This window comes from Eschscholzia californica, unplaced genomic scaffold, assembly GCF_041429995.1.
Source record: "Eschscholzia californica isolate CP2 unplaced genomic scaffold, dmEscCali1.0.p SCAF_2, whole genome shotgun sequence".
NCBI lineage: Eukaryota > Viridiplantae > Streptophyta > Magnoliopsida > Ranunculales > Papaveraceae > Eschscholzia > Eschscholzia californica.
The window spans coordinates 10,059,279-10,086,058 of NW_028238309.1; the positions used below are offsets into that span (position 1 = coordinate 10,059,279).

Below are 26,780 nucleotides of genomic sequence, written 5' to 3' on the forward strand. Positions count from 1 at the left end.
ACAACTTTAACAAATTGAATAAGACATTTTTGTTCATTTAAATTATTAAGTAGGTTTGATCTCTTTAACATTTGAACACCAGTGACAAAATATTTGGGCTAATTCCCAAGTGACCCCTTAGTTTATTATGAAGTTTTTGTTTGGCCCTCCGTCGAAATTTTAGTTTGAAATAATTTTAAGTGTCCATGGGACCATGAATGACTTCTAAAGACAATTTTAGATTGTCAAAACTGCCCTTACTTGTTTTTCTGTCTCTCTAGCTACATATAGACATTCTCCCTGTATCTTTTTTCTTCTTTCTCCACAATCATCTTATATATACTTCAAATGGTCCATTTTATTTTCATAAATTGGCAGTGGCAATTAAGTCTTAAAATATTACAGAAAGGCCGCGGCTTTGGGGAATAAAGAAAATTCTCCGGGGAATAAAGAATTTTCTTAAAACTAGTCAAATAAGATTGACTTTTATGTCTATTTTTTATTGCTAAGGGGCTTTTAATTTTAGAAGATGCTATAACTCATCACCTCTCTACAACCTCATCTTCTCGCCACCTCATCATCTTCTCCGGCGAAGGTCGCCGGCCGACCAGTTTTCCGGCCGGCGACCTCCAAACATAAAAAGAAATTTTTTTTTTTTTCTCTCTTCCTCTCTCTCTCTAACACTCCGGCGAAGGGAGACCTTCGCCGGAGGTCCGGTCTGTCCATGAACAGACCAGATCCGGTCTGTTCATGGACAGACCAGATCCAATCTGTCCATGGACAGATCTGGTCTGTCCATGAACAGACCAGATCTGGTCTGTTCATGGACAGACCAGATCTCCGGCGAAGGTCTCCCTTCGCCGGAGTGTTAGAGAGAGAGAGAGAGGAAGAGAGAAAAAAAAAAAAAAATTTTTGAAGGTCGCCGGCCGGAAAATTTTCCGGCCGGCAACTTCGCCGTAGAAGATGATGAGGTGGCGAGAAGATGAAGTGGCAGAGAGAATAGATGAGATGGAGGAGAACTTTCACAAAAATGTAATTTGCATTCCCCATAAAAATTTATTCCCCGGAGAATTTTAAAAAAAATTTGAATTCCCTGGAGAATTTATTCCCCGAAGAATTTTCTTTATTCCCTAAAGCCGCGACCTTACAGAAACTGTAAAAAATCTTTTTCAATTTCAAAATGGTTGCTTTTTTTCAGTACATTCCAAGTTATTAGAATTTTCTTCTTTTGTCCTTTTCCTATTTTAGAGTTGTTTTCACTATTTTTTAGTTGAAAGAGAGTTATTTTCACTAATGTAACTAAAGTTTCTTTTTTCCGTTTTCACCACCAGAACCACAAGTACCACTACAATTACTAGACCTCCACGACCACCAATGTCATGATCACTACACCACGACCACCATCATCACGAGACTACAACCAACACTATTACAATCACACCACAAAAAGAAAGAAAAAGTAGGTTGAATTTTTTCGCTCTCTTGCTTCCTCTTCTTGGAGAATTACAACTTTTTAGTTCTTTCATTTTCTAATTTTTTACTTTTGATATATTTAAAACAAAAAAGAAAACATACTAAGATATCATTTCATTCAACTGAGTTACTCGTTGAATCACTAAATCGAGAGTTTGACTAAGGACCAAGGACCCCTAGGGTTCTCTCCGAATCTGAGCCGATTTTTGGTTAGTTCAATTAGATCATTTTAGTCAAACTGCATACATTTAAACACAAGTTTCATGTTTAAATCCCACATTATATTTTTTTAAAAATGTAGAAAGTTCTGATATACAAAAATTTTCTAGAGAGACGGATGTGGACCACATTATTAAAACTCACTTGGGGCTTTCAAAATCTCAGGGCCAACCCTGAAAGCAAAAGCAAACCAAGAAGATGAAATTGGCCTCTTGTTCCATATCTTCAACCTCACCTGAAGATTTAGAGAACTTAATGAAACCATTACAGATATGGAGGAACCTTCACAGGGTTCAATAACCTTCGTGTTCATAAACATCAAAGCTGCTTCAATTTCAATAGTAATATTTTCCTTAAGCTTCATAAACAAAGAATCGGAGGAAAGATAGAGGGAGAACGGAGAAGAAAAGAAAGATTGGAGGATAAGAGGGGTGATTTGGCTTGGGAAGAAAACAAATGAAAAAACAAAACCTACTTTTACTGCTTAATTAATATAAGTGTTATAACTAAAAGGTCGCAGAAGCTATCGAACCTATCCTAGAAATTTATCCGATTGTGAAGATTAATCGAAGAGCTATGCCAAAATCAAATATGCGAACAGAATTTAACGAGGTTCGGCTTTAAAGCCTACGTCCTCGGGCGAACAAGAAATCTTTATTGAAGGATATATGAAGACGACTCACACAACCCGCAAGTTCGTCCCAAGATGGTACCGTATAGTAATAACCTTCTATACTAAATCTTTGACGACCGAGAAATTTAACACCGCTCAAAAAACTATGAAAAATTTCTCTCACTCTTGCTCTCTCTCTAGCTCTCTAAAGAAGAGTTGTTGTTGAGTAGTTGTGTTGGTGATAATTATTACAAGCATTCAACCCCTCCTATTTATATATTATATAAGCCGGTGGAATTGAAACCGCCATCCATCAATTTGGAAATTTGCTTCAATTGGAAATCCCAATTCAGAACCGCCTATATCCAAAACCGCCACAAGCCATCTTTCACAAACCGCCTCCAAGAAACCTCCTCTTACAATTCTCCACCTCGTACACAATTTGATATACTTCAAATTTTGGACGAACACCAGGATACTCCTTGTAAGATATATCTGCTTCTTATAACTTCATCTGACTGCACCATATGACCATGGTTGCCTACGTACCCTTTTACAGGATCAAGCCTACCGTAGTTCTACCAACCCTTCATATAAAGATTACCTTGTCGCCATTACGCCCTTTCGGCCAACTTAACACGAGCCGATTTGTAGCAATTCCAGGCAATGCTGAAACTTGCTACACGTCACCACTTTAGTCAACATGTCCGCGGGATTCTCATCTGTGTGTACCTTCATGAGAGAAATATCACCTTCTTCTATGACATCTCGTACAAAGTGATACCTGACATCGATATGCTTAGTACGAGAAATTTAACACCGCTCAAAAACTATGAAAAAATTTCTCTCACTCTTGCTCTCTCTCTCTCTAGCTCTCTAAAGAAGAGTTGTTGTTGAGTAGTTGTGTTGGTGTTGTTACAAAGACTCAAGACCCCTATTTATATATCTTAGTAAGCCGGTGGGATCCCAATTGCCGACTCCAATTTGAACCAAAAAATTGGAAACAATCCAAATTGGAAACCGCCATTAATTACTTTCAAAAACCGCCTATAGCCACAAGCAAACCGCCACAAGCAAACCTTAAACCGCCTATGTAAACCTCCTCTCACAATTCTCCACCTCGTACACAATTTGATATACTTCAAATTTTGGACGAACACCAGGATACTCCTTGTAAGATATATCTGCTTCTTGTAGCTTCATCCGACTGCACCATATGCCCATGGTTGCCTACATACCCTTTTACAGGATCAAGCTTACCGTAGTTCTACCAATCCTTCACATAAAGTTTACCTTGTCGCCATTACGCCCTTTTCGGGCAACTTAACACGAGCCGATTTGTAGCAATTCCAAGCAATGCTGAAACTTGCTACACGTCACCACTTTAGTCAACATGTCCGCGGGATTCTCATTTGTGTGTACCTTCATGAGAGAAACATCACCTTCCTCTATGACATCTCGTACAAAGTGATACCTAACATCGATATGCTTAGTACGAGCATGATGAACCTGATTCTTTGTCAAGTGGATCGCACTTTGACTATCACACCATACCTCTACGCACTCCTGCTTAATCCCTAGATCATCCAGAAGACCCCACAACCACAATGCTTCCTTCACACCCTCGGCCATAGCCATATACTCGGCCTCCGTGGTAGATAACGCAATTGTAGATTGTAACATCAATCGCCAACTAACTAGCGCACCATGTACCCTAAATACATAACCAGTAGTAGATCGTCTTCTATCTAGATCGCCAGCATAGTCCGAGTCAACATAACCGCTTACCTGACATGTGTCTCCACCAAAGCACAAACCCATATCAACAGTACCCTTCAAGTACCTCAAGACCCACTTCACAACTTCCCAATGTGTCTTCCCCGGGTTTGCCATAAACCTACTAACCACACTGACCGCCTGTGAAATGTCCGGACGAGTACACACCATAGCGTACATCAAACTGCCAACTGCACTAGCATACGGTACACGATCCATATGATCCTTCTCCACCGTAGTAGTGGGAGATTGTTTTCCCGAGAGCCTGAAGTATGATGCCAAAGGTGTTGACACCGCCTTCGCATTCTGCATCCCGAACCGAGAAACTACTCGTTCGATGTAACCTTTTTGATTCAAGTAAAGTTTCTTACTTGACCGCTCTCTCTAATCTCCATTCCCAGTATCTTCTTTCCATCTCCCATGTCTTTCATCTCAAACTCTTGACTGAGTTGAGATTTCAACTTATTTATCTCCACCATGCTTCGAGAAGCAATAAGCATGTCATCCACATACAAAAGGAGATAAATAAAGTCACCTTCGCGAAGCTTTTTGATGTATACACAACAATCATAGTCACTTCTGCGAAAACCATGCTTTAGCATGAAAAAATCAAATCGTTTGTACCATTGGCGAGGGGATTGTTTCAATCCGTAAAGAGACTTCCTCAAACGACATACTTGATTTTCTTTACCCTCAACCTTGTATCCCTCAGGTTGAGCCATATAAATTTCTTCTTCCAAATCACAGTGCAAGATGGCAGTTTTAACATCGAGTTGTTCCAGCTCAAGATCATCGTGAGCAACAATACTCAATAGCACCCGAATAGAAGTATGTTTCACGACCGGGGAGAAAATCTCATTGTAGTCGACCCCTTCTTTCTTTGCATAACCCTTGGCCACTAGTCTTGCCTTATACCTTGTACCCTTGATTTCGGAAGAATCCTCTTTCTTTTTGTACACCCATTTACAACCAATAACAGACTTTCCTTCGGGCAATGGGACAACTTCCCATGTTTGGTTCTTGTGAAGAGACTCCATCTCTTCTTGCATAGCAACCAACCAACTCTCTCTTTCCTCCGCGATAATAGCTTGTTTGAAGGTGACCGGCTCGTCGTCTTCCACCGAGAGTGCATATTCAACTACATTTGCCTGCCCGAAATGCCTAAGAGGTTTGTCTGACCCTAACCTCTGTACCGGCTTATATAACCGTTTCGGCCTAGTGTGTACCGAAACATCCTGCTGTTGTTGTTGTAAAACTTGTGTACCTTCCCCTTGAACCTCCTCATGATCGGGTTCATCAATTTCCTCATCCTGAGTATTATCCTGATGCTCCACCTGATCATGATTCCTAGAAACCCGTTGGTCTTCGGCTTCTACTTCCACTACTTGAGCCTTAGTAGACCCAACATCACCACAACTAGGCACCGTAGCTTTCGCCATAGCTACAATAGATGACTCATCAAACACCACATCTTTGCTGATTACAAACTTCTTGTCTTCCGTACACCATAGCCGATAACCCTTGACTCCTGTAGCATATCCTAAGAAAATTGCCTTCTTTGCTCTATTGTCAAGTTTGTTACCTTTAACATGGTAATAGGCCGTACAACCGAAAACCCTAAGTCTCCCGTAATCTGCATGTTCACCTGACCACACCTCGTAAGGTATGCCGCCATCTAAAGAAGAATGTGGAGACCTGTTCACAATATAACAAGCTGTAGCAACAGATTCTGCCCACCATTCTACGCCTAATCCCGAATTGGAGCGCATACATCTAGCCTTTTCAAGTAGTGTACGGTTCAATCTCTCTGCGACTCCATTCTGTTGAGGTGTGTTTACTACTGTCCAGTGCTTCACAATGCCTTCCTGATTACAAAACTCCTTGAATGCCCCATCCGTGTACTCGGTCCCATTATCCGATCTTAACGTCTTCAGCTTTCGACCAGTTTTGTTCTCAACCATTGCTTTCCACACCAGGAATGTGTTGAATACCTCATTCTTATGCTTCAGAAAATAAAGCCAGACGAATCTCGAATGATCATCAACGAATGTAACAAAATACTTGGAACCACCCTTGGAAGGTAACTTTGCCGGTCCCCAGACATCGGTGTATACGTAGTCTAACACCCCTTTGCTCCTGTGCTTGCTTGTAGAGAACGTCACCCTGTGTGCCTTCCCGAACACACAATGCTCACAAAACTCCATGCAAGTCTTCTTCATGTCCTTCAACAAGCCTTTCCCGCACATCAAAGATAGACCATTTTCCGACATATGCCCAAGGCGCATATGCCAAAGCCTCGTACAAGCCGTTGGATCCCTTCCATTGATTCCTACTGCTACATCTCCTGTAATTGTTGTCCCCAAAAGTTTGTATAAATTACCGTAACGAGTACCTCTCATTACTACCAAAGAACCCTTAACTACTTTTATGGAGCCATTCTCTATAATTATCTTACAGCCGCTTCGCTCCAACACACCAAGGGAAATTAGATTTTTCCGCAAATCGGGTATGTGTCTTACGTCCGTCAATGTTCTCACCACTCCATCATGCATCTTGATCCGTATTGTTCCGAGTCCCACAGTTTTACATATACTATCATCACCCAGTATAACTGTACCACCATCTATACTCATATAGGTAGTAAACCACTCCCTATTTGGACACATATGGTGTGACGCCTCTGAATCAAGCATCCACTTATCGGAGATCTTCTCAGACACCTCTGTTACCGAGAAACATTCGTCAGGGTCTTCTGACACATATCCCGCCTCTTGCATCTCTTGTTTCCCCTTGTAGTCTTCGTTCTTTTGCTTCAACTTCTCTTTGGACAAGCCGCTTTAAAGTGGCCAAGCTCACCACAACTAAAGCACGTTTTCTTGAAAGAGCCTCTAGATTTGGATCTAGATTTCCCGCCCTTTCCCTTTCCCCTTTCATTACTCCTCTCCCTCGTTACAAACAACCCTTGTGCTTGATCCTTGTCTACTCCACCCGACGCCATACTGCTAGTAGCAACCTTACGAAGGTCATCCGCTAATAACGAATTTCTCGTCTCTTCCATGCTTAGACTATCACCAACAAGCATCAAAGTTTGAACAAGGTTCTCATAGGATTTAGGCAATGAAAGTAATAATATGAGGGCTTGGTCCTCATCCTCAACCTTAACATCAATATCCTTCAAATCTGAGATAATCCTGTCAAACCTATTCACATATTCCTGAATAGAAGAACCCTCTTTCATTCTACGTGTGAATAATTTGGATTTTAAGTAGACCCGATTTGTTAAAGTTTTCGTCATGAAACTGCTTTCTAGCTTTAACCACACACTCGCCGCCGTTGCTTCTCCGTCTACTTGGAACGCCACGTCCCTCTCAAGACACAACATAATGGTAGCCCGTGCTTCGAGATCTAACTCTTCCCAATCCTCATCTGACATATCTCCTGGTTTCTTTTCCGTCAACGTCTTGTGTAATTTCTGCGAGATTAGCAGATTCTTCATCTGCATCCGCCAATAAGAAAAATCGTTTTTCCTATTGAACTTCTCTATCTCATATTTCCCTGATTTGACCGTACCACTTCTCGATCCCATCTCCTCTTCGTTCAATCTCAACAAGGCTCTGGTACCAATTGTTATAACTAAAAGGTCGCAGAAGCTATCGAACCTATCCTAGAAATTGATCCGATTGTGAAGATTAATCGAAGAGCTATGCCAAAATCAAATATGCGAACAGAATTTAACGAGGTTCGACTTTAAAGCCTACGTCCTCGGGCGAACAAGAAATCTTTATTGAAGGATATATGAAGACGACTCACACAACCCGCAAGTTCGTCCCAAGATGGTACCGTATAGTAATAAACTTCTATACTAAATCTTTGACGACCGAGAAATTTAACACCGCTCAAAAAACTATGAAAAATTTCTCTCACTCTTGCTCTCTCTCTAGCTCTCTAAAGAAGAGTTGTTGTTGAGTAGTTGTGTTGGTGATAATTATTACAAGCATTCAACCCCTCCTATTTATATATTATATAAGCCGGTGGAATTGAAACCGCCATGAAATTTGCTTCAATTGGAAATCCCAATTCAGAACCGCCTATATCCAAAACCGCCACAAGCCATCTTTCACAAACCGCCTCCAAGAAACCTCCTCTTACAATAAGAAACAATACTTTCGCTAATATAAGAAAAAAAATCATCCAAGCACGTTGTGGACAAATTATTTCTACCTAAACTTCCATCTGGTGATATTATTTTGGCATGAATGACATACTGATATGATATTGTAGTGCACTAGTGCCTTGTTTTTCTAGCCATTAGACCAAAAATAAATTTTTCCTATTATTTTTTCATTTCTCTACCTTCTTTATCCTCTCTCTTTGTCTCTCTCCCTCTGGGATTTATTTGAGGCGGGAAGTAGTGAGAAAGAGAGGAAAAATAAACAAATCAAAGGCAAAGTCGGAGTAGTGAAGAAAGAACTAACAGTAAACGAAAAAACCATAATAAGGGGCCAAACAAGAAGTTAATCATAGTTTAGGGGTGTTTGGGAATAGACAAATATACATATATACCCCTCCCCACATCTATGAATGTTTGTGACAAGAAGTTCTAATTGTCAATTTCACAAATTTTCACTATATTTGCGACCTACCAAACCATATCTTGGCCTACTTGTTTCATATTATTGTTTTAAATTTAACTACTTAACCACGATAACACTTTTCTGTTATCCATCTAACTCCATTACTGAAGGTTCATCATAGAATTAAAGGTTGGAGTGGACGGATCAACTAATTACATATCTCCACTCTCAAGTTGTATTCGGTCGACTAATTTATATTAGGCTCCCTTTGTTACATTCAAATAATTGGACATGTGAAAATATTGTATTACCGAAAGAGAGAAAAAGATAAACACTTATATTTAGAGATGACAACAGAGCGTTTGGGAGAGGGAGAGAGGTACGGGGGAGTGAACAAGCACGTTTTTACGAGGGTGAGAAAACTATTTTAACACAGTTTTTGTGAAAACAAATTTAGATTTTTTTTTTCCCACGAGAAATATGTTTTCACACTTTTTTAGATCAGTCAAACAGTGAAAAATCAAATTTCCACCTGATCTTTACGCGTAACATACAATACTCTAATAATGTCATTCTAACTGTTACCAGATTGACAAATTTTGACATCAACAATTAATACTCTACAACGGCTCTTTGTGGTGGGAGCCAGTGCGGGCGCAGGACCCGCACCCCATACAACACGGGGTTGCCTAACCTGTTTGAAACATAACTCTCTTTTTTGCAATCAACTGATGTAAAGAAAAATACAAGTTTGAATGATATCAAATTATATGTAAACACCACGGAAAATAAATTTATTATGAGACACAAGCACAAATCGCTGGAACATTACTTATTATTCTGTATACGGGGAATGGACTAACTTTGATTTCGAACATTTCGAATTTTAAATGGATAATTCGTGAGACATCAGTGAGAATTTTGTGAGAAATTTCACAAGTAGGGCTTAGTATACATACTCTGGAAAACCAAAATGTCTCCAATTTTTCCACAGAAATATTTCGATAATTGATTTTTATGAGTCTAACCCTACTTGTAATGAGTTTTAAATTGTTTATAATACAAATAAAATGATTTTTCCTTTGTACTATCAAAAATAAAATTAATCGCCAACAACTGGTAACCCAGTTGGTAAGTGCAACTACTACGCAATACAGAGGTCCCAGGTTCGATCCTACAGAAGTGCAAATCCTGGAACATCTAATTTGGCAGTTGTCGTGCTTATCACATCGTATCGATGTATCAATGTCTTCGTAAAGACCCTTGTAGTCAATATTCAAAACAAAAAAAAATGTTAATTAAAATTTTCAAAATAAAAAATAATATCTAAGAAAGTAAATAACATAATAAAATTTAAAACTAACGAATTAAAGTAAAAATGTTGTCAAAAATAAAATCTAGCTAATTTTCATGTATTTTTTAGATTTTAATGTTATCTTTAAGGAAAATTTGGTCAAAACTCCCTATAAATTTTTTGTTTTAATAAAAATGATCAGTCAACCTATTTTAGTCTTCAGTTCACTAGGTACTTTTTTAATTTGCAACACATTTCGAGTTGCAACAGCTTTTGCATTATCCAGCAACAATTTTGTAAATATTGAGTTTTCAACCAAACAATATACAAATATTTAGGTTTCAACAAAAAAATTATAGCCACCTTTTTAACTTAAAAAACTTAAGATTGGGACCATTGGGTGTCAGAACCATTTTCCTGCATTTTTAATTTGTGCATGTGGTTTTCTTTTTTTTTATATATATCATTGTCTTACTTAATAAGAAATGTAACCGATATTATTTTTTGATAGAATAAAGGAAAAACATTTTATATCAAATAAATTTAAAACTCATAACAACATTAGGATTAGAATTACAAAAATATTCTCAATCAAGCCAAACTAACGGTGTTAATTAATTTATTTGATATTAATTTTATTTAATGGTTCAAGTTCCTTTCGGAAAATAATAATAGCTCAGACTCCGAAACCAACCATCTGTATTTATTTGGGCCCTATAACGAAATAACCCACAAGAAGACGTGAAGAAAATTCAATTTCGCGTACTTCCAATATTATCATGTGGGGTTTCACATTTAGAATGTGAAGTAACAATATATTTTAAAGGTTTTCAACAACAACACACATTAAAGTGTTTTGTTGCCCGAACTAGTTGCAATGTCACATCTAATTCAACTGATTCCAAAAACGAAAAAAAATCTCTACAAATGAAAATTGGGTATTGGTCCAAAAAAATCCCAACTTTATGAAGCCCATAATCTTCTAGAAATAAAAATCATACCTCGTCTATAAGTTAGTGATTTGTTTACGACCACGATCAGAATTACTTTCTTTTCAAATAAACTTTTATCTTTCATTTGTAATAAAATGAGATCTACCTGACAAATCATTTTCTTGTATTCCCAAAACTCAGATAACTTAACATTTGGGGATGTCAGTTGGTTATTTTTGTAACCATGCTTGAATATATGATATCATTCATTTTAGTGGAATGTAAGTTTTCTTGGTGAACAAAGTAGTCATCCAATATATACTTTTTTAAAGGTGAAGAAACTTAGAGTGAAAAAAATAATAAAAGCTTAGGTTTTTCACTAAAAATGATATATAAACGTAAGGGTCTGTTATTTTTTGTTTAATCAGATCTGGTATTTTTCTTTCGTTTGATATTGACTAGAAAACCCAAGATGCCGAGGAGCTTATTGGTCTTGGAAGTTTTCTATAGTGGGTCCCGTGGTTTTTTTATATTTTACTGTCCTAGGGGTTTTTGTCACGTTAAATGATCCTTAATTTTGTCTCTGATCTGTTTCACAACTTTTATCTTGAACAAGTTACTTGGATTATTTGTTAAAGACTTCGGAAAAATTGATAAGCATGAGCCTCATAGTGATGATCTTATTGATCTAGATCAAAATGTCTTTTCTAAGGTTATGCATGATAAATGCAGGTGAAGAACAAAATCATGAAGATGAAACTCATGAAGATGTTCCTATGGGTGATGATGTTGAACAGGTAAAGGAAGTTCATCAAGAACAACCAGTTGAATTGAGAAGATCGACTAGAGAGAAAATGTCATCTACCAAGTATCCTCCACACGAATATGTGCAGATGGTGGAAAACCACAACGTATGAAGAAGCTCTAGATGATGTACACAAGAAGGAATGGTTGAAAACTATGCAAGATGAGATTGAATCCTTGCATAAAGAAAACACATTTAGGTTGGTTGAAAAACTTAAGGATAAGAAAATTCTTACAAATAAGTGGATGTTTGGTGAGTTGGAGGAAGATTTTCCTATGGGTGATGATGTTGAGCAGGTAAGTGATGATGTTGAACAGGTAAAGGAAGTTCATCAAGAACCACCAGTTGAATTGAGAAGATCGACCAGAGAGAAAATGGCATCTATCAAGTATCCTCCACACGAGTATGTGATGATTGCAAATGGTGAAAAACAACAACGTATGAAGAAGCTCTATATGATGTAGACAAGAAGGAATGATTGAAAACTATGCAAGATGAGATTGAATCATTGCATAAGAAAAACACATTTAAATTGGTTGAAAAACTCAAGGATAAGAAAATTCTTAAAAATAAGCGGGTGTTTGGTGACTTGGAGGAATATGTTATATGGAACAACCAATGGCGTTTGAAGTTAAAGTAAGAAACAGTTGGTTTGTAAGTTAGAGATGAGTTTATATGGGTTGAAACAAGCACCAAAACAATGGTAAAAAATTTAGAATCGTTTATGAAAGATTAAGCGTATCACAAGACGGCTTCAGATCATTGTGTTTTTCTTGAAGATCAAACCGTTTAAAACTTCGAGAAAGTTGAGAAGTATGAGGCTCACACATTGCTCTTAACTTCAATACTGAATAGGCCGAGACTTGTTATACTTGGACTCTAATACCAGTGTTGGGTGATTTTGAGCCCCTCTCACCCTAAGAGCTAAGCTCATGAGGTAAGGCTTTTCATACTCTTATAAGCTCACCCCTGCCCTTTCTACACCTAATGTAGGATTATCCCAACATAATGATCAAATTGGATGATCTTCACAGAAAAAAATTGTCGACAAACCTTACTGAACTATTTCTTGAAATTGTATTTTCGCTTTGACTGACACTTTTTAAGATTAGAAAATTGGTTCACAGAAACCCAGCAGAGGAATCAGATCCTAATCGGAATGTTTTTTTCCTTGGGTTAATAGTTTATAAATTTTATGACCTCCAAAATTATAACATTTCATTCTTCTCTCTCTCTTTTACTTTTCTTAGGTAAAAGATTACTTTGGGTTTCTATACGTGTTGGAATATATTAAGAAACATATGGCATCCAAGCTTGAGACCTGGACAATATTCATCCGCTAAGGGTTCACATTTATGTCAAAAGTTGGGCTTCTAAATCATGTCTCCAAGTAGAATTAGTTAACCTCTCAACAAAAAAAAGGCCGCGGCTTTGGGGAATAAAGAAAAATCTCCGGGGCATAAAGACTTAATCAATAAACATTGCCCCCTAATCTTCATCTTCTCTCTCCCTCCTCTCTTATGTTTCTCTATCTCTTTTATTCTCTCTTTCTCTCGGTTGCTTATTGCATGAAGAACAACTCTTTTTTTTTTTCTGTCTAACCATAAAACCTTTATATTCTCTCTCTACAAAATCTTTCCCAAAGTCAAACCCTAAATCACCATCTCAGCTAGAAGATCTACTATTCCTCCCTTAACCATAGAAGTATACTATTCCAACATTAGATCTGCACCAAAAAAGAATCTAGGTTAAGGAGATTGATGCTTCATAACTGATTAACTACAAAAATTTGGATAACCCTAAAAAGGGTTTCTATGGAAAAACAATATCCGTATCCAAGAGAGTGGGACTAAAAGTGAGAATGAAAATGATTCAAACTAATTGTAGGGCTAAAGAAATATTCACTTAGAAAATCTCGGATGGGTAGAATTGGTTCTCCTTAGAACCCTAAATTTTTTTTGAATGATAGCAAAATCTTCACTAAAGTGATTACATTCCTGCTAGGTATTTTAAACCTAGATTGTTGTGAAAAAGTGAGCAAGAAAGGGAAAGTGCGACTTAGAGAGAGAAAGAGAGAAAACAGCAAGCGGGAGAGATGAAGAAAGAAAGAGAGAGGATATGAAGATTAAGGAGCTAAAATCATTTAAGTCAATTTTTAGACTAAAACTAAATATGTCCCATAAGTCAATCTTCATTGACTAAGTCTTTATGCCCCGGAGACTTTACTTTATTCCCAAAACCGCGACAAAAAGAAAAGGTAGTAGAATCTTTTTTTTTTGGTTAAAAGATAAAAACAAAATTAAAAAAAGAAAAGTAGAATCAGTTAACAAAATAATTAGAGTTACGAATTGGTCCATTTCTACGTGTATATATCAAATTGAAAATAACAAAAGAAAATGTCGCTTTCCATCCATTTTGTGTCCAATGCATGGATAACAATAATTCTCTTCATGATTCTATCGTCAGGGACACGAAATAGATTCTTATTATTCAATGATTCAAGATTCCAGAATGAAAGATTCTCTTTCTATCATTTATTACACTAACAACTAAGTGAAAAAAGGTATGTCCATAGAGGGGTTCTCTAACATCATATACGTCACATGAACAACTGTTTGGCCAGTTGAATATACATCTACTTTAAATGTTTAAAAGTTACAAGTTCTGAATCTGTCATTTATTAACTTGTATTAAAGGGTTCTTATGTTACCTATAGCGCCCAAAATATTTTTGGTGGTGATAGTTACGATATACAAACTGCCACTGTTAGTGTAAAACTTAAAATTTTGATGATGTTAATGAGAATTGTGCATTAAGCGACAATATTATCTCAATACTTCGTTCATGTTAACGGTGAAATCACAAATTTCCAGTACCTAGTTCATTGGTATAACTAATTTTCTTAATAAATTAATTATTTTCAATTATAAGAACGGAAAAATATATAATTGAGTCTTTCATGAATGCACCAAATACAAAGAGATTGATTGTGATTTTACTCAACATCATGTTCAAGGAACCATCATTTTGTCGTTTGTCCCATCTATTATGTAGATTGTTGACTTGTTCACTAAATAACACGTGATCATTTGTCCTCTGAAGGTTCTTTGGCCTCCAATCCATTAATGGTTCTTCTCTTCCTTATTAGTGTTTGGTAAAGATCTTCACAAAAAAAAAGGAAGAGGGAGAGAGAGAGAGAGACGCAATAAAAAATGGAAAACAAAATTAAAAAGACGATAATAGATTCAAAATTGATAGAATTTCTCGAACCGCAGATAAAGATTTCGAAATAATATTGAACTATCAAATGATTGAATTGATTGAATATGAAAACACAAAGTTTTTGAAACAATTTAAATCTATTAAATAAGATAATTTTCTACTAACCTATAATAACAAAAACTAATGGTGTGTTTGGATGACGGAATCATGAATTCGCGGATTCATGAGTCCTTCGAATTCATGAATCTAAGTAATATTTTTTGGTTTGTTTGGCAACTAATAAGAATCCTATGATTTATTATTATTATTTGAGTATTTTTAAATGCATCTTTTAAAAAATATTGAAGAAACCTTGTTCTCGGGACTCGTTTTTTCAAATATCGTTTCATATGAGAACCCTCCGTTTTCTTCATAATTTTTTTTTTCGAGAACCGTTTTTCCATTTTTTTTCGTATTTCCCCGAAAGTCGCTTTTCCAGAAAAAAAAATCCCGAAATGATTTTTTTTTCGAAAACCAGTTTTTTCAATAACTGAGATTTCATGAAAATCATTTTTTCTCGAAAACCGTTTTTTCTAGAAAAAAATAATTCGGAAAAAATAGTCTTCATAAAGTAAAAAAAATTCAGAAAATTTCAGTTACCTAAAAAACAGTTTTCGAGAAAAAAAATCGAGTTTGGAGAAGAAAAATTATGTTTTCGGGGAAAAATCGGATTTCAAAAAAAAAAAGTTATTTGGAGAAGAATATTTTTCCAAAAAAAAAACATTTGTCGAAAAAATTGAATTTGGAAAAAAAACGGTTTTTAAAGGAAAAAATGATTTTCGTGAAAAACATTTTTTAGAAAAAATTATAGATTTTTGAAAAAAAAATTATAGATTTCAACATATGATATATATTATATACAGTATTTTATATTATTTTCTGAAAGAACTTTTGAATTAAAGAGACAGAGGATGAAGAAGTAGAAAGAGGCAAGGTGGTTGTAGTGTTAATGTGATGGGCATTTGGGACCGACCCCAAAAAAGAAAAATTGGGTGGGTAAAAGCTAAACCAATGACCAATGAGTCTTTTTCAATGGTATCTTATGTGACACGGAACTCCCCACCAATGTCCATTCCCGTGTGGTGATTGATGTATGTAAGGATATACCGCCTCCTTTTAATTTGCATGACACCTAAAATGCCTCCCAAAAGCACCAATAAAGGAGTCCACTGCTAAAAAAAAAAACATTATTATTTTATTTTATCGGATTATGTTGTGGTTATAATAAAACATAATCTTGTTATAGGACTGTGATCCGATTCAACATTTGTTAAATATGATCTTTGCCAATTTATGACTATCTATGTGCAACTAACAATACATCTGAGTAAAGATTAGGGTATATCTGGTTTTCTAGGACACTGACACTTTTTTTTTTGAGTCGACTACGATGTATGTTAGTCATAACAAGACATTGATACATATGAAGATGTGATAAGCACGATAACTGCGTAAGTTATACTGATAATGAAAGAGCCTAAAGCCCACAAAATTACTTTATTTATATCCAAATTCAATATTCCTGGATTTGCACTTCCATGAGATCAAACATGGAACCTCAGCACTGCGGAGTATATGCACTTACCAACTGAATTACTAGTTGTTAGCCTAGGGCACAACAGTTGTATCAATCAAATTTGACGAAATTTTAAACCAATGTTTTTATAGGTGTTCCATAGTATTGCTCTAGGCGCTATCCCCAAACATGTTACCCGACTTTCCATATTTATTATTGTTATATTCTGTATACCCTAAATTTTTGGTATTCTTCCTGTTGTTTATTTTTGTTCATTTTTTTTTATAATTATTTTATTGAGAGAAGGAGGTTTCAATTTCCTTTTTTTTAACTTTTGCAATTTTTTTTGTTTCCTTTTTTATTAAATTAACTATTTTATTTTTAAGAAGGACACATTTTTTTAAAATAAGTTATTTTATTTGTAAGAAAGACTGTATTTTAAATTTTCAGAAGGACTTCTAGACAGTATCCTTTATTAAGAAAAGATGTTTGTTTCAATCATTGTTTTTTCCTTCTGTTTTATTATAAAGATTACTAAGATGTCATTGGAGAAGAATCAGATGTGAAATATTCAAATGCATCATCCTCGGATGAATGTTAAAAAGCAAACTCCCCTAAAGAATTTCTTCCTTCCAAGTGTACTAGAACTTCATGTCTGTTAGGAGTAATTTCATCTTTATCAAAAAATCGACACGTCTATAATTAAAAATGATGTTGCCCGATGCTCGCGGTCTGATATGAGTCCAATGGGCTAATGAACTCGCCTGAAGCTTAAAACGGACTTTACAAGCCCGCAACGCTAATTATTATTTGGTTGGCTTGCACACCTTTCTTTCCAGTCCGTGGGCGAAAAGTCCAAAATAAAAGATACTTGATTTGAAGGTCTAAACTCAATATAAATTAGGTAAAAAAAAATCAATTCTTTTTGAATATTTGTTTTGTACTTGTACAAATACACAAATGTAGCAACAATGTAATGTGTTGATTGTTATGTAAATGTGTAGATAAGTGTAAGAATCAACATAAACCAAATTGCGTAAACTTAAATGTATAAGGTCATTTATGTTTTGTTTAATGCAATAAGATATCGATGTCATGCAAAAATAATTTGTTTGGTACATTTTAAATTTTGTAATTTTTTTAGGACTTCTGACCTATTTTGTATTAATAATGGATTTATTATGCTATTAAGTTCATACTTTGGATGTTCCACGAATACTTTCCCTTTCTTCCAAAGGGCTTACCTTTCAAAAAGGATGCTCTCTCTCTCCCCTCAAACAAATCTTGGCCTTCCATGACATCTCTTGTCAGTTAGGCAAACATTATTGTTTTTGTTTATATATATGTAAGAAGAAGATGATGATTGGACTATATAATTTTCTATTTTATCTTCTTATCTTTGTCTCTCAATATATTATATTTGATCACATATATATGTGTTTTATTAGAGATCTATGATGATGTATATGTGAAGTTTTTGTCTATGTCCAAATGAACTCTCTTTATCTGATGGGCGTGGGTACCTGCTACCCGATCCTCCCCAGCCCAGGCCCGTCCATCAGGTCCATCGATCTTTAAATTACTACCTGGAACACCCGAGCCCAAACCGGAAGTACCAATGGCCACCTGAGTCCGACCTAATTACACTTTATCAGTTATTAAGTGTAAACAGAAAAGAGTCTATTATAAGGTTCCTAATCTCTGGCCCGCCTTTGAAATAAGAATAAGAGGTGGAGTCATAGTCTTGTGACTTTAGGGTAGGCTGGTTTCTTTGGCTACCATTAAATTTTGTCATTGCGTACGTTCTTCTACTTCTTAGTTAAATAATTACTTGTAACATCATCAACTTTATCTGGTCCTGCTTTCTTGCTTGCTTATCACTCACAGTAACCCTCTCCTTTATTTTGTTTGAATTGTCGAAAACAAGATGACTCCACCAGCAAATAGAATAACCCAAATTAAGGTACTTGATGTTTATATTCTTATCGGCTCATGGATCCATTGAAAAAAAAAAAGATTTAGCCAAGTATGAAGGTTAAAGGAATGTAAGTCTCGGGCCAAACCTGCCCACTGGTTCCCAGAGCGCGATATATTTATGTATCTGCCCACTACCCAGAACTGGGCATAACCCGCCAGTCCCGAATGAATTCAGCAGACGGGCTCGGGTGTAGGTAGGTCGGGCATAATCGGCCCCTCCCAAATGTATTCAACAGATAGGCTCGGGTGTAGGTAGCTGTAAGTCGAACACCATCCCGTACTCTTTTGAGTACACGATTGTACCCGCGTTACCTGCACAGTTTATTTGTCCATGGTATTGGCCAGAATAGCCGCGCAGACGTAAGAACGAAAGTCTCTTCCAGTCTCCTGTCACCTCCCTCTCTCCGATATTCTCAGACTTTTTCACTTCAGTCTTCACCCTAAAACCCCTTAGGCCTCTAGTCTTCACCCTAAAACCCCTGAGGCATCTCTTTGCCTCTTCTTCGCGTCTTTTCTCCGCCTCTCTATGTTCTCTAGATTTCTCAACAATGATCTCTAGCTTTCTTGAACGTCGATCTTCTCCAGCATTTTTTGATAGTGATCTACGGGCAAAATCTTGTATCTATACTAAATCTCGTATCCAACCCCCCCACCCTGATTACTCATGGGACAGAAATGGGAAGGGAGTGACCTGCCCCGTTTACATCCGTGATCAATCATAGAACCTATAGCTCAACTTCCCGATTCTGAAATACACAAGCCGTTGAGGTGTTGCCCTATTACACCGTAGTTGCGTACATCTTTGTTGCATTTATTGGGGTTCCAGTCCGCCAGCATACCTCGGAAATAAGTTCAATACAAATCTTTGGCTTGTCTATAGAAAATCATGAAAGTTACATAAATGAAATGTTTAAATGAACCTGCAATTTATTAACTTAACAGATGATAATCACCACTTCAATTTTTCTATCCCACAAAACATATAACTACACAACTTATGAAATCCTGTTTTAGTTCAAAACTCATTTTCCTTTTCCGAATTTGCATTATTCAGTAAGACTGATCTTTAACTGCTCTTAACTACGAAATGAAAGAAGAAAAAAATCCAAGAACAATATGATCAGTGCAAGAAGAAGTGATCTCTGTCAAAAAGAGAAAAAACAAGAAGTGACCTTGGGTAAGAGATGGAAACAGCAATTTTCTGAATCTCTTACGATATCATCATCATCATCATTGAAGTTGCCATTGCTCAAGGGAGGATCTTACGCCGACGTTTGACGGTTTCTCTCTTCACATACATCTTCTCCATTTCATTCAGCTCTCGGCTAGATCCATCCGGCAAGCTAACGAATTTCCATCCACCGCCTCCTCCACGTTTTCCACGGGCTCCCAATTTCTCGACTGTGAAGTTCCATCCTTCTGTGGACCTCCTCCTGCTATATTTGTGGCATTTCACCTCTCCGGCCATCTGCAAGAAAAAAACAAATTCAAAGCCCATAGTTATGGTTTAATTTTTCCAAAATTCTCATTTTAGTAAGTAAAACACAGATGTGTATGTGTTTGCACTAGCACAATATGCATCATAGATATCAAAACATGCAATATAACCAAGACATCAAAAGGATCAAATTACGACTCGCCTACGAAATAAGTAAAGGAACACGGTCAGTAATTTTTCGTTTTTAACTAACTTCACCACTGTGTTTGCCCCAACAGGTAATTCCAGATTAACTTTGGGCTTTTAAATACACAATAGGAAGGGGAGACTGAGCTTACCTTTTTCTTGTTAAAGTTCATTCTTTGAACAAATTCTTGGTACAGCATTTCATCCTCCTTCATAGATATTTCGTAGTGCACTTCATCAGGATCTCTGGTAGTGCCATCCCAGCCTTCAGGCATTACCTTGAAATCAGGTTTGTAAGGAAGGGAGGCCACATGAAATTCCCTATCATGGGAATTGAAAAACCTGAAAGAGGAAACAGGTTAAACACTTGATTAGAAGCTTCAAATAATAATATTCATTATGAACCTAAATAACATGTAAATGCATAGTACAACTGTACAAGACTCTTAACAACTCTTAATTGTACACTTGAAACATTTGAAATTATAAATGAACCAAGTATACACTCTGAACGCTTCTTGAATTCCATCACTGCTGTGAGAAACTGGCATTTGTGCAGTTCGTAAACACAACGTAATATGCCAGCATAACTTATGTTGTATTTCATAACTCTTGCCTTTTATTTTAGCAACCTAAGTCTATTTGCCCATTCCTCAGGCATGTGGTGAATCGTGAATGCGGTACCTGATGTTACGAACATAATTTACGTAGTGTAATGAAACACATTTCCACACAAGTACATGAATAATCATTTTCGATGGAAAAGAGTCAAGATGATATCATCTCCTTTGCTTGTACAGACAAATTACAAGACAAAAACAATTCCAAAGACTTACAATTAGACATCCTTGTGTGATGTAAACACATTCGAGGAAGCATCAACAAAGGTTTACAATCTTTAAAATAAACAAAATTTAATCTGAAGACATCACTACATTTCTCTACCATGATCAAAATAAACTATAACATTAAGCTCTAAATTCGAATCCAAAATACGATATCCATATGGGTAATAGTGAATAACTAAATAAGAGTTGCACAAATAGTAAAAACTCCTAATAAGTGGCCAACCAACCCCATTGAGGTCCTGATCAAGATTATCCTTACTGCGGTGTGTTGAGCATATCTCATACCAAGCGGTCTCCCCACCCCCCCCCCCCCCCCCCTCCACCACACATAATAAAAATAAAAACTCGTAATAAGTAGCCAACCCCAGGGTGGTCCTCATTAGAGACATCCTTATTGGGGTGTCTTGGGCATCTTTACCCGAGGTGGTCTTGGCCCTCTTTTACACCGAAAGCAAGCTTAAGAAGTGAAGCTTCCTGTCACACTTTTAACAGACCCCTCCCACCCATAAGCAGTATGGAAATCTCGCTCATAGGGATTTGGAAGAAAATACTTCGCTCCCATAATAGGGCGTAAAAGACTACAATTAAACTTGGACTTTGATACCATTTCATGTGCAGTTACCTCACAAGCTAGCTCAAGAAGGTTTCCCTCACAAACTTATAATTTGATCACTATCCCCTACAACCAATTGGGATAACTCCAACAAGAGTCATCTTTGATAGCATTCAGCCACCAGTATGCCAAGTAAACTGCACCATTTAATTCCTCTAGACATAAAATTTGCCTACTCTTAACTTCTTACGCGAAATGTTTGAAGTAACAACAGAACCCCAAAACGAAATCTATAAGTAAATGAAACACCGATGTTACTTATTTTCAGTGTCCTATTAACTCTTCACGAAAAACCTATTTCATGCAATATTCATCTAGACAACCAGTTTTCATGTGAATGTATGATCTTTTTATTCTAAGACTTAGACCCTAATTGCATCAAATCACTTCAAATATAATATAGACTGAAAAAACAGATAATGGGTGGAGATGATATTTAAAACATGTAGTCAAACATAAAATGGTTCGAAAACAGCAAAAATAATTCGAAAAGTGAGATTTTTATGGCTTACTCAGGACAACTATCAAGCAAAAGCTCAATAGAATCATCCAAAGGATGACCTAGTTTCTTCTCTTCTTCTTCCTCAAGCTCCTTCAACCACAAAATAGCATGAACTCTCTGTCGCATTATCCGATAATCTTTCGCCAACTTCTCAACTGTATAAACTTCAGGATTCTCTTTATGAAGCTTATACATTTCTGCCTTGTCTGAATCCTTTAAGTAAGATCCTCTAGCACCTGGTTCTGTTACTTGCTTTAACAACACATTTACTTCTTTCATTTTATCTCCCCATCCAGCTACAAACTCTCTACTCCTCTTATTCTCCTTTTCCAGTTCCGACACTTCATCCATTTCATCTTCCGGTGGAGTGATCGACGGGCTTCTTGCTACCATTTCTCCGGTGACCTGCCGTCCGATAGCTTCTCCGTCGAAATGCTCTTTGGTTAACCCAGTCGACCATGATGATACTGACTCCCAACCGAAATCAGCTGCCCCACCTACTGGTTCTGACTTACTGTCGTTTGAACTAGAAGAACCCCAACCTTTTCCCCAAGAACCTTCATTTTCGCCGTTACCGCCGGATTTTGTTGAGAAGCTTCGCCATGGAAGTGGAATCTGAAGTGTTTCAACACTGTTTAAAGTGATTTTTAGGTCTTTGGGTGTGGATTCTCTTAGAGATCTAGTGATTGTTGAAGAAATAGAGAGGCGAGAGAGAATGCGATTGAGATTTTGCATCATCGCATCGCACACGTATGAAACTTTTTAGGGTTTTCTGATCAGTACTAGAGAAGAGAAGAAAGATGACGCAACTCTAATCTCAGTAAGATTTAAGGAGTTGGGTTATTATCACCTACTCTTACAAGTGGGTAACTAAACGTGCAAAAGCTTTTCAAAAAAAAAAAAGTGGGTGGTTTTATAGGCAATGCCCATAGTCGTTAGAGGCAATGTATTTTGCCTTCAAGATTTAGTCAAATCAAATTGACTACATTTTGTTACAAGCAATGCCTCCCCTTCCTTTCCGTCCAAGGTAGGGCCAGCCGACGACAATTTCGGGCAACGATGGTAAGTTAAAAAAAACTATCTGTATTTCTTTATCTTCTCTCTTCTTCTTCCAACTGAGCTTCTCCTTCTTCGTCGAACCATTCTAAGATCTCTCTCTAGTTTGGTTGCTTCTCCTAATATTTCTACTATTTCCTCTTGTTCTTCATCACCAACATCCTCTCTTCCGGATCTACGGCGTCTAGAGACTAGAACTAGTACCCAACATTCCAAGCAAGATCCTAACCCAAAGAGAGAGAGAGCTATGTCATTACCCAGATCTATATCTTCATCATTTGTGTTACCCATTTCTTCAACAAAACCACCATCACAAGATGGACATTTGATCTCTAACCCCATTACTGGATTCACCACTTGGAACACTCATAACACCAATACCTCATGGATAGATGTTCACCTATTTTTTCTCTCTAACTCTTTATCTGCAAATTCCATTAACCAAGAGCAAATCATCAAATAACTTCAAATCTCACCTTGACTAAACAGGTAAAAAGCATATAATTTTCAATCTAACAACCAAAAAAATAGAAACTGTTCAACACAATCAAAGAGGAAGAGAGAAAAAAAAATTTCCAATGTTGCCGGCCAGGATTATCGGCCGGCAACTTCACGTATTTCTGGCGGATAACTTATCCATAGGTAGGAGCATTGCCTCAACCTACATTGCCTTTCCCTAAATTAGGGATTGCCTTTCAACATTACCTATAACAATACAGGGCATTGCCTATAAAATTTCCCACAAAAAGTTGAATACCCCCGTTTGGTCAAACGATAGAGGGTAAAATGGTATTTGAATTGTCAGCCTGAGCCTCGTACTCCAACCCAGTTTTCTTTGGCGTGAGCCTATGGTTAGAGGCTTAGAACAAATCTAACAAGGGCTCGGCTGAGACCAAAATTTCAAAATTTTGGCTTCAGTCGGGCCCTCCAGTGTCAGTCGACACCGTTGGGGGTCCTTTCTAGCCGTTGGAGCAAATCCAACGGCTAGAAATGGGTCCAATCCCTATAAATAGAGGTTGAACACATTCATCTCATCACTCTCATCTTTCTATCTCTTTACTCTTTCAATTTTTTCTCTCTTTAATCTCTTTCAAATTTTTCCTATATTTTCTATTTTGATCTTTCTAGGATACCTTATATACTAATGAATTGTACGGCGAAAGTTTTACGGAAATGTTGTCTCCTACTTCTACTTATCTGCCGGCTTAATTAGGGGTTGATGATGATGAAGTAATTGATGATTCTTGTATGCAAGAAGGGACGACTTCAACAAACAAAACTAAACGGGAACCGAACAAGCAAGATGAAGATATCTTACTTGCTAATTTTTATTTGAAAATCACAATTGATGCGATTGTCAGAAATATAAAGTATTTTGACAAAAAGTAACAAATGGAAGTATCAACACACACTCAGGAGTTGCAAATCTCGTTTCAGTGAGATAAACTCTGCATGTCAAAGTTTTATCTCTACTTTGAGGCTAGTAAATAAAGTTCCAATAAGCGGGGAAAACTATTATGACAGGGTAACTTTTCAAACTTTTAATTCCTTTATTTCTATCTTTTCACTTCATTATATAAACTTAAAATAAATTTTGTTTATTTCAGTTAAAAAGAACACTTGAAATGTATAAAAAAAATCACCAAACAAAAGGCTGTAGATTCTAACATGTTTACAAAGTTTTGATGAGACACAACAAGTGGATGACAGACATGCTAGGAGAGTCAACATCCGGCAAAAGAGATTCTAGTACCAATCCATCGGAGGAAAGACCAATTAGCCGTAAACAAGCCAAATCAAATGCAAGTGTTGGAGAAGATTTCACACATTCTACTGCTTCAAAATCTCTGAATGAGGGATATTGGGAAAATAGAGTAGAAGAATCCCAACGGAGAACAACAACAATGGAGGAAGCTATACGGGTTCAACAAGAGGCTCTACAAGTAGATAGAGAGTACAAGAACCGAAAATATGAGATGCACTTAACGATGATTGATGCTAGGTCTCTCGACGAAGATGGTGCACGAATGCTTAAGGAAGCGGGAGACGCTTATTTATCCGGTCGTCCACGAGACATAAGAAACCCCTTCTAGCTATCTTTAATTTTTCTATAGTTGTTTAGTCGTATGTAAGTAGTTTTAAATTTTTAATCAATTATTAGTTGTAATCAATGTTTTTTAATTGAACTTATTAAGTAAATTGGGAAATTTCAAATTCAAATTTTCGGCCTCAAGAGAGACTAGAGATGGAACTAAATTTTTGAGGTTGAAAATTTTGGGTGAAAAAGTGGTTTTTTCGGCCTTAGACAGGTTGGGGTTGGAGATGCTCTTAGAGCATGTGTGAAATCCACTTAAGCGTAAAATCCACCTTTTTTTATTATAATTAAATGAAAAAACTCTAGCTTAAAAATCAACTCCAACCGTAAAAGGGCTTAGCTCTAAAACTGTTGTATGTGCTAAACACGTGTGTGGTATTTTGTGGGTGTGCGAAAAACGTGTGTGATTTAGTGCATGTGTGAAAAACTTCTGTGAACTTTTTTTTTAAATTCGACCCAAAATGGGGTCGTTGGATGAACCCCAACGGTCAAATTTTACCAAATTTGACTGTTGGAACAGATCCAACGGCTAAATCTGGCTCACCATATGACAATTGGGGCTCCAAACCGTCATATGTGACCCACCCAAAATGGGTTCGGTCGACTATAAACCTAGAGTTAACCAAACTTCTCTTTGGGCTTGAGTCTAAGCTCAGCTTATAGAGAAACCGGTTGGACCTAAAGGGTTGAGGTTGAAATTTTGAATTTTCAGCCTCAACCCCTACAGGTTGGAGTTGTTCTTAGAATCGACTAAATTTTTTTGAGTTCTCCCAAATATGACTGTTGGGAGTTCCAATTTCGGGTTGGTTCTCTATAAATAGGGAACCAACCCATATACACTATACAATAAGGTGGCCAATACGTGGACAACTGTTTTTTTTTATATGAACAACTATTTTCGGGCCCGGTGCGAGTCAATTATGCTTGACTTAGTTGACTTTGATTTAATAAGGGGACAACTCCATAAAGTCTCAAATACTAACAGTTACTAACTTGTGGACCATTAACAAAATAATAGTTCAAAATTGAAAACCTAAGTTGTCTTCTTCATCATCTTCTTCTTCTTCCTTCTTCTTAGTCTTGTTCTTATTCTTGTACTGCTACTAAAAGTAAACTATAGTTTCTACCACTTCCTTTTGTTTTTTTATCAAGCCGTAGATGAATGAAGAAGATAAAACTCATCAATCTCCACTCCCCTTACTTTTTAGTAAACTATAGTTTCTACCACTTCTCTTTGTTTTTTAGTGAACTATAGTTTCTACCACTTCCCTTTGTTTTTTATCAAATCCTAGATGGGTTTTAATCAAACCCTACATTGATGGGTTTTGAAAGAATACAAAACAATTTCAAGGCAAAAAAATCGAAGTGAAGAAGAAATTCCCAGAATTTCGTGAGAAATCTACGAAAATATGCTAAATTTTCGTGACAAGTTTCCTTCTGTCTTGCCAAATTTTCGTAGGAAATCTACGAAATTGGCAAGTCAGATTTTTTATTTTACAAAAACTCAGAAATTAAGATCTCTCGTGTTTTATCGATTTTTCACGAAGCACGAGCAACTCTACTTGTTTGTAAAAAAATATAGGATTTTGAAATTTTTGATTTCTAGGTTTTAAAAGTTTAACG

General features: G+C 36.7%; 1 protein-coding gene across 1 annotated transcript; it reads right to left on the reverse strand.

Annotated features, from left to right (window-relative positions):
* Positions 1-19,328: 19,328 nt before the first annotated feature.
* Positions 19,329-22,893, reverse strand: LOC147556103 (protein GAMETE CELL DEFECTIVE 1, mitochondrial-like). Its single transcript, XM_086663865.1, has 3 exons — positions 22,017-22,893; positions 20,196-20,385; positions 19,329-19,887 (listed from the first exon to the last, which is right to left on the reverse strand). Exons 1-3 carry the CDS (start codon positions 22,742-22,744, stop codon positions 19,669-19,671), a joined length of 1,137 nt encoding a protein of 378 aa, XP_086519991.1. The 5' UTR covers positions 22,745-22,893; the 3' UTR covers positions 19,329-19,668.
* Positions 22,894-26,780: the final 3,887 nt, after the last annotated feature.